The sequence below is a fragment of the Phalaenopsis equestris genome, unplaced genomic scaffold (assembly GCF_001263595.1).
Source record: "Phalaenopsis equestris unplaced genomic scaffold, ASM126359v1 Scaffold000251, whole genome shotgun sequence".
NCBI lineage: Eukaryota > Viridiplantae > Streptophyta > Magnoliopsida > Asparagales > Orchidaceae > Phalaenopsis > Phalaenopsis equestris.
The window spans coordinates 1,498,175-1,507,427 of NW_018164693.1; the positions used below are offsets into that span (position 1 = coordinate 1,498,175).

The 9,253-nt window shown below is 35.8% G+C and overlaps 1 protein-coding gene across 2 annotated transcripts; it reads right to left on the reverse strand.

The window, feature by feature from the left end:
* Positions 1-730: 730 nt before the first annotated feature.
* Positions 731-5,549, reverse strand: LOC110024246 (type I inositol polyphosphate 5-phosphatase 4). 2 transcript variants are annotated; one of them, XM_020724107.1, is made up of 13 exons: positions 4,951-5,549; positions 4,731-4,856; positions 4,553-4,640; positions 4,173-4,241; positions 3,901-3,988; positions 3,657-3,761; positions 2,927-3,575; positions 2,649-2,842; positions 2,463-2,571; positions 2,159-2,307; positions 1,539-1,858; positions 1,395-1,439; positions 731-1,277 (listed from the first exon to the last, which is right to left on the reverse strand). In XM_020724107.1, exons 2-11 carry the CDS (start codon positions 4,758-4,760, stop codon positions 1,636-1,638), a joined length of 1,704 nt encoding a protein of 567 aa, XP_020579766.1. In that variant the 5' UTR covers positions 4,761-4,856; positions 4,951-5,549; the 3' UTR covers positions 731-1,277; positions 1,395-1,439; positions 1,539-1,635. The 2 variants fall into 2 exon arrangements, with proteins under 2 accessions (XP_020579766.1, XP_020579765.1); XM_020724106.1 differs by having other exon boundaries at positions 4,731-5,549.
* Positions 5,550-9,253: the final 3,704 nt, after the last annotated feature.

The following is a 9,253-nucleotide window of genomic DNA, read 5'->3' on the forward strand; positions in this document are numbered from 1 at the left end:
AGTGGTGCACGGTAAATTTCTTTGTGTGAGTGTGAAGAAGAAACTTACATGAATCCTTTGTAAAACCCTATTAAATTCATAGTAAAATTTGTGGTAGTTTGTCTCCGTAATTTTCTCTTGTTTTTGAATTTTTCCACTTAAAATTCTTATATTTTTTCGTTACTTTTTCAATTGTGTTTTTTATTTAAATTTATTGTTCCGATTTTCTCGAATCCTGTGATCCTTTTCTTCTGTGACATTGATAATTTTTTGTATGATCCTCCATCAAATTGTTACATTGCATAAGGCTATTAACAAAACATACTCTCTGAATAATTAAAATCAAAATTGTAAATTATTATGCAGCATTATTGTGAAAAATTATCAAACATTGATAATAATCAAGCTAGAAAAAGCTTTTAATTTCTATTAAATATTTAAAAAATAAAACTAATTTAAATACCATAGTAATTGAAAAATAAATTTATTTTATAGCTAAAATCTTTATATAAAAGAGAATACAATAACTTTTAAAACTATATATTATATAATGTATAAATACTTATGCAAACTAAAGTAAGTAGTAAATAAATCAGATATATTAAACTTACCATTTTTTCTTCTAATTATAACAAAAAAAAACATCAAAATAATCTTATCATTTTAAACTTTCGATAAAAACTATATAATAAAGTACAGTATTTGCATAACAAATTGCACAAAAAGAATGTAATTACACACAATTTGCCCTTTTTTTTTTTCTTCCCAAGACGCTTAACAATTCTGATCAAACTCACAGACCAACAGTCATGCCTGTAGCTTTCTATGCACTCTAGATATTAAAGCAGCTGCAGTTCAAACTGAAAACAAAAGCTTTTTCAGAGATGCAATCAGTAGCAAAACCTTTTACAGATGAATAAAAACCATATAAAATTGCTTACATTCCCCTATCTCTGATGCTGTAAGTATGTATGCAGCTCATCTCTCATCCTTTCCAAATTATAAAAATCAAAAAGAAAATTTTTTACACTTCTTTATTAATCTGCTATGATTCTTCTGCCCCATGCTTCCAGAAAAAAATACAAATAAAATCAAAACTCCTACCAACTATTTGCTAAGAAAGAATAGGTTAGCAATTATGACTAATGAGCTTCCAGTTCTCAGAAAAGAGCTCTACATGCTGATGTAGTATGATCATCTTCTCAGTTGCAGATTTCTTAGAACTCATTCATGGTGGTCAGTATGGCGAGAGTTACTTTATTGCTTCATATTAGGCCCATCTTCATAAACTTTTTTATCTATAAAAGAGATGAAACAAGTCAATGTATGTTGAAGAAGTTTTTTCTTTTCTTAGAAAATCAACCATCATATCAGAAAATGACAGGATATCGAAGATGAACAAGATGATTGATTACCTCTGTGGCTACTAGATCTTTCTCCCTCGAATTCTACAGAGAAATCTGAATCCCAAAGTAGAAATTTAAACAAAGAGCAGATTATAACAACAAAAAAAGAAAAAAAATGGGGGATTTAAATGTAATATCTGATAAATAAGTTACCATAAGAAGTCCAAATCTCAGTTTCCACTTCTCACAGATTGATCTCAACAAGTAATTTGTACATTCTTTTTTACCAATAAAGCTCCTTAGTCCCAAATCAGTAAAAATTGTACTCAGTGTATCCATGAGAGTAAGGTAAGAGTTCCTCCACAGCCACTCTTGAGCTCACATAATTCGTATTCCTGCCGACAAGATTACGATTCAACTCAACCTTGGCATCGAAAATACTGTAAACAGGTCTGTGATCAGAAAATCTCGACTCTCCACGAACATAAGCCAGCTGATGAAGACCTCTTCCATACCATAAAATTCGGTCGCACCTGTTGAAACAATGAAAACTGAAGAACAGTGACAGGGAATGAGATTAGGTGTGTCAAAAATTGTCACACCCAATCCTGGCTCGAAAAAATTAATTTTGTGTTGACCGGAATAATTTTTGGGTTTGGTTCAAGTCAACGGGTTGAAGCTGAGTCAGGTTCAGTTTCGACTTTCTCACCCGTTTAACAATCGGGTTGGCTTCAAGACAGTTAGTTTATGGTCAAGCCATTAGATTAGACCAAAACACGACATACAGACAGATTTGACATCCTAAATGGGATTAGTGTAAAAATTTTAATTACCAAGCCGGTGTCCGACGTTTCTCTTTCGGGTGCATGTCATCGCCGGCATAACGGTCCGAGTTAGTCGAGTACTTGTACGTCGGGGGAAAGTATATTCTTCCTTCATTCCACCCAGTAAAAACACGCCCGCACCTTTGCTCGATTCTCAGCTGTTTTTAAAAAGATTGTAGCAAATGTAACGGTCAAGCTAATACAACCACTAAGTAAAGAATCAAAGAATCGAAACTTTCTGTAAATTACAGCAAATTTTCTTTTAAAAATTGTGTTAAACAGATAAAAATACAAGGATTAATTCCTAAATCACCTGATCCTTTTCGAGCAGCACTTTCCAGTTGTGCATTTCAACCAGAGCCTTCGTTGACCGATAGGAAAGAGCGATTCTATAATTCAAATCTCCAAGCCATATTACTCGACTGAAACGAGAAAAAGGAGAAAAATTTATCTTACATCTTCAAGTTGTAACTAAGTAATAAGTATGGAATGCGCTTACTCATGATCTAAGATTGTTTCAGGAGATTTCTCGTTGCCTTGTTGATTAACTTGTGGGAATCTCGTCTTTCTTAGAATCTCCATTACGTCTGAATTCCTCCGAAGTTCGTCGCCTTCTTTCTGGCCGGAAGTTAAATGACTACAGATGAAGCAGAATGTTGTTTGGTGCAAAGACATGCTGATTGAAATCGAACCCTGTGAATCAAAACTATAAGGAGGAGGAAGGAAGGAACATATAACCCATTATCAGCAGTTTCTGAAAAAAGTCAGAACAAAAACCTTATTTCCAAGATAACCCATAAGACCTCTGCCAACGCAGGAAACCTTCAGGTTTTTCACATCGTCTCTTATTTCACTCCTGACCCACACTGTGAGGAAAATCCCAACCATTTGCTTGCTCGCAACAAGACAGTACCTTGTATTAATCCTTGATCTCCCCAAACATCTCTCTCTGTCTTCCGTGCTCGCAGAAACACTATAGCCGTAGGACATGGGGGAGAAGAAGAAGGTAGTAGGCGATTCTACTCCGACATTCTCATCGTCGGAAGAACAAGCCCATTTGTAGTTGGGATCGAAGTCGCTCGGCCTGCCGCCGAATATGACTCGATCGCAAACGCTGAATCGACGATTTACAGACGGCTGTGGAACCATGATGTCGCCGTCGATCCTTAAGCTCCGGCTTAGAGACTGGAAGGAATGGCGATGAAATACGTATGAGTTCTTCTTCCTCGTCGAAGAACCCTCGAAGTCATCATCAAGCTCAGCAATTGGGTTGGGGACTGGGGAAGGTGTGTGGAAGCTCCCATATCCGCTCGCGCCGGGAAGGTTGTTCAATGTTTTTCTGATCAGAGAAACCCATTTCCTCGCGGGGCCATTGTCTTCGGTACCCAGGACGTTTCCGGCATTAAGAGGAACGATTTCTTGAAACCTTTGATGAAGACATTGATTTTATATAAAAATGCCTTTTTTTTTTTTTAAAGGATCAATGGGAGATGGAATTTTAATTTACCCCAGTATATAAATATCAGCTGGAGGTGAGGCATGCAACCATTCCTCAAGGTTGAGATGGCTTGGTGGGGATTTTCCACCAACATTCCATGTTGCAACGAATAATCTATAAACAAACATTAAACCAGCAGAAATTTGGTGGCATTGAGTGGGCGACAGATTGAAGCGATTGAGATCAACAAATTTTTTTTTGTAAAAAAAAGTGATTTTGATTGTTCTAATTGGAGGAAGAAAGGGGTAAAAACCTGTAATCCTGAGTATCAGTTACTTGAGCTTCATCAAAATCAAAACTTGCTTGCCAAGCTCGATCAGGGTTCCTCTTACAGAATCTCTCTAAGGACCCACAATGAAAATTAGATGAGAAGAGAATGAGAGAGAGAGAAAGAGAGGGAAGGCAATGAAAGAAACTAGACATTCAAAAGAAAAATGGAAAAGAAGAGAGCAAGAAAAGAAGAGAAGCAGCTCTTTTGATGTGGTCCAAAGCTCTTGGGGCTAAGGGACTGGCAGAGTTGTTTACCTGTCTTGCTTTTCTTAACAGTCCATGTTTCTCTCTCAGAAAAGTTGGTCCTCCATTCTCCATCTACGCCTGCAAAAGATAAAACAGCTCAAAAAATGGAATGGGGGAGGACAAGACAGCAGCCTTACAATTTGTTTTGCAGATCAAAACTATCATTTTATTTACCAATTGTCATATAAAAAATAAAAAAAACGAAAACAGAAGCAAATCTATCAATCTTTAAAAAACGCAATCAAATGGCTTGAAGTAGTTCAATCAGACACCAACAAGGCATACGGAACAGATCCTCCAAACCTAGTCGAAAAAAACAAATGAATCCAAACCCTAGAAACAGATAAATCAAAGCAAGGAACCAAAAGAAGAGGAATCAAGAGAAAAACCTCTCTCAACAACATCATCAGCATGAAAGTCCTGAGCTTTATTTTTGATATTGAACCATTTCCTAACCAGGGTCTTGGACCATGAGAGCTGCAGAGAAGAACGGGAATAGATCAGCAATCCCAGTACACAAAGACGCACAAACGAAGAAAGAACAAGAAAGAAGGGAAATCCAAAAACCTTGCTTTTCTTAGAATTCTCATCCCTCATTGTTGCAGAGCTCCTTCATGCAGCTGAGGAGAAAAGCCCTCCTCTTTCCCCCTTCCTTCGCCCAAGCACCTCGACAGGAATCGGGGATTTACTTGACTGGTGGGAAATAACAGATAAGAGAAAATGGGTCCAAACCTATTATGACTTGAAAAATAGAGACAGAGAGAGTGCCTTGAAGGAAGAGGCCCACCTCTTTCTCCACTGAACTATTCCCCTGATCTCTTAATTAATGGATTCTTCATAAGAAATGAACAGAGAAACTGCCATGAACATCGTCTAGATTTAAGAAAAAAAAATTTTTTTTGGAACTCTCCCAGTAATGGATTTATAGGATCAAAGTAGGGTGCATAGTCTAATAAGAAAAGAAGCAAGAGCCGGGTTGTTAAAACCCAAATGCAGGATTTTGTGGAAAAAGTCGGAGCTATGAGGGGGGAGAAAGTAATGTAGGCACTAGAAAACAGGAGAGGAGAATGGGGTGATGATAAGAAGCGAAGGTGGGCACTCTTCCATTCGTAACCTCATTCTCAGAGTTGCAGCAAAGACACTATTTTGAACCGAATAAAGCGCAAGAATGGAGCCCTCTCCAGCCTCCAGTCTCCCTCACCTCTCTATCTGTTTCTCTCACACACACAAGCTTCTTCCACTCATTTCCTCCCTCTCTCCATCTGGAGGCCTAAACACCAATTGAATTCCTAAATATTATTACTTCCAAGGACTCTTGAGCAAAGAATTTCGAAGACAGAAAAGCAAAATAAAACTGCCCTAGCTGCCCGATCTCCCTCTCCTCTGAGCGTCTGCAACACTGCAATCTTTGGGCTTTGCTTGATACTACTTTATTATTTTTTTTTCAGTTTTTCTCATTAATTTTTCAGCTAAACGAAGTACTGTATAAAAATTTATGATGAAAAGTCGCTCTTGAAGATTTATTGACTGTTATTTGGTAGATCTGTCATGATTTTTCATGTCTAGTTGAAGAATTATAATACTTTTTTTTTGTGTGATGTTAAAAATATAAGAATCTATAATTGGAAATATTATATTAATACATAAACTATTATAATGCATGAACAAATTAGAATAATTACCAGAGCTTTTATAATAAGTTTTCAACAGCAGTTTAGCAGAAACATACAGCATTATGTTTTGTTTGATTCGATCAAAGTTTACTGTTGAATGTTACCTTCTTTAATATGCTCTGTCATAGCTCACTAGTCCTACCTAAAAAACATAGCACAAAATAGAATTTTATCATGGAGTTGAGATCATAATTATAGTTAGTAACATTTAGGATTTTTAAAAACAGCTAAAAATGTACCACACAAAAATTGCATGATTTGTGCGGCTCTAAATACATGATAGCATTCTAGCATTCTGGTGGCATTTTGTTATTAATAATGCTTTTGATGCTGGTTTACAATTATAAGCATTTAAAAACTAATTTTTTGTAAGAAAGATTTACATATATACATGTATACATAAATTGGGTTCAATAGTTAGATAAGGCCTTTTTGGAGTCGCGACATAAGAGTCAACATGCCTTATGAGTTTCAAAGGCTCATATCTGAAGAACAGGACTTGCCAAAATAGTCAAGTTGAGCCCATCTGCTGAAGTGGTTGAGCTGAGCCCACTTGCCAAAATCGTTGAAATAATTTCTAATTCATAGTGCATGCGTCAAGCTTATGGTACCACCTGACACTCACACCACGATCTTTTCTGCAAGATACCACTAACAGACACAGTACTACATAATATAATTAATTTTATAAACTCTCACAAATAAGAGAGAGTCTCTTTGGGAGATATAGAAAAAAATGACCTATGAGTCTCTCTCTCTCTCTATAAAAAACTAGACTCTCTCCATCTCTCTCTCGTTACGGGGGAAGAGAAGACTCCTTTCTTTAAGTTATTCCCTGCTCGGGAATCCTCAGAAATATGAAGTGAGAAAAACTAACTTTAGCACTTCTTCTTCCATACGTTCCTCCAAAAAAAAATAGCATTTACCATATTGTATCAACTCACGAACAATATCAAGCTCTAAGTTCTAAAACGATTTAACAATACCACCCAATTCTTATGTAATTATATATTTAAGATCAAAACTTCATTTTTTAGATACATACCACCATATCAATATATGAAAATATGTATTTCTCTTTTTAGATATTAAAATGATAACACTTGAGATTATCATTCTGTGTTGTCTCATACATATAAGATAAAATCACATTTAAAAAAAATTGTTCTATACATTATGCATATATATGATTTAGCTCACAATCATGGCTTTGCATAGTGCAGAAGTGTAAGTTTAATATTATTATCATTATTATTTTTTTGTCATTTGTTTCTTTTTTCATGGTATAAATGTAAAAGTGAGTATAAAAATAATTTGAGGGCAGCTGGACAAGGGGAATGTTTTGGGGTGAGAGGGATGATTATATAAATATCTTTATTTTGGGCTAATAAATCCAAAGGGGAGCCTCAGAGAAGAAAGGCAGCCTAAATTGGGGAGGAGGTGCTTTGGTAATGGCTTTCATGGAAGTTTGGGCTGATCAGTAATTAGGGTTTTTGGCAGGATTAAAGGGCTTAAGATTTAGCCATAGATAGGGTTTGCCAGCTCTGTTGGGAGACAATTTAATTTTCAACCTTATCAGGGTTCATTTGCTTATTTCAAGATTCTTGCTTCCTCCTCCTCCGGACAAATTATCTCTTTTTTTTTATTCAAATTTAAATATAATTTTAATATAAATACATATGTAATTTGTTTAAATTGTTTTGATATTTATTTATAGTGATTATAAGAAAATACAAAAAATGTGTGTAAAATTTTCAAAATATAATCGAATGATATGTAGAAGTTATATATTAAAAATACATATTTTGCATTATATATTACTTATTAATTTTTAGTATATATAAGATTTTATAATTGATATATGCATTTGATTCCAAGTCATTTTAAAATCTCTATATTTAAAAATTATAATCATTTTCTCATCCAATCAGAGTTATTCATAATGAAAAAAATAAATATATTTTAATTAATATTTGAATATTTCTGAAAATACTTGATGCTTGCTAGAAAATTTACGGCGGCAGAGCAGAGTACCAGACTATCGTCTTAGCGTTGTACGAAAGTTCAACACACACATAGATGAAAAATAAATAAGTGGTAATGACTCCAGAAGTTTTAATGTGGAAAACCAGTAAAGAGAAAAACCAAGGGGTCTGACCTAATTGTAAAAATTTACTATTGAATTGATGATTACAGAAATTCCTTATCTCACAGACGAGAAAAGAGTAGCTATATTTTTCATATTACAACTTCGCTGACGGCGTCTAGTTGGTGGTGATCGATGGTGGTCAGTGGTGGTTGATGACGGTCAGCGGAGGTCGACGACAGTCGGCGGTGGTCGATGACGGTTGGCGATGGTGCTGAGTTGCAGCTTCTCCTCAAGGCCTCAGGCTCTCTCTAGACTTCAGCTTCCCCTCATGTGAGAGATGGGGGTCTATTTATAGTATTCTAAATGCAATTAATGTATGAATATTAACTATTTTGATCGGATGGTCCAGAGAGTTTTCTCCAATCGTGCCGCGTTTAATGAACATTTGAGTTCTTTAACGATGTCAGAATTGAGTGATCTTGGTCTCTTTGGATTCGTCTTGTCAAGCTACTCAATTTGAGTATAAACTTACTAGTGTCCACATCTGTTTGACCTTCCAAATGTGTCCCAAAATCTTCCAAGAGTGGTTTAATGTCTTGATTTTAGTTTGATTTAACTCGGATTGAACTAGTTTTCATATAGTGAGGTCGGTCTCATCGAGCCAGGCTGTTTGACTATAAGTTTATTGAAATCAGAGCTCTGGATGATTTTTTTTTTCAAAATTTAAATATTTTATGCTTAAAATATTGTCTCGAGATTTATGTTGTGTTTCGAGATTTGTGACGAATGATAAAAATTTGTTAGTGGCGTATCAATACTCAAATTGTATAGTCGTAAAATTTTCTAAAAATATTTGATAAAAGGTGCTTTTTGATGTTGTGTTTTTTATATGATATGAGAAGTTTTGGGCGTTCTAAATTTAATGCTTAGATATGTAATATGTAATTACATAGAAATTAGGTGGTATATATGTAAATACCACATATATAATGTAAAAATTAGCGAAGCAGTGAGCCGCCGAAGTAGCCGGTTTTTGCGTTCAAGACCGTATATGTTCCGCAATTGCAGGGTCTATGCCATTTTGTTATGCTGGAGCCCGGTTCAGACACCTTCCTGCTCCCGCTCTTTCGATCGCAAAAGGTCACGACCTTTTCTTCGTGATTCCGCCTCTGCCCACTCCCTCGCGTGAAGCGAAGCGTCCAGTCGCTAACCGTAGGCGCCAACCGCTCCCGCATTCCCTTTTTGTGAAGCAAAGTATCTCTTTGCTCCCTCTTGTTCGTGATAAAAGGCTTCGGACGACTCTCCTTGAAGTTTAGAAGTCACGACAT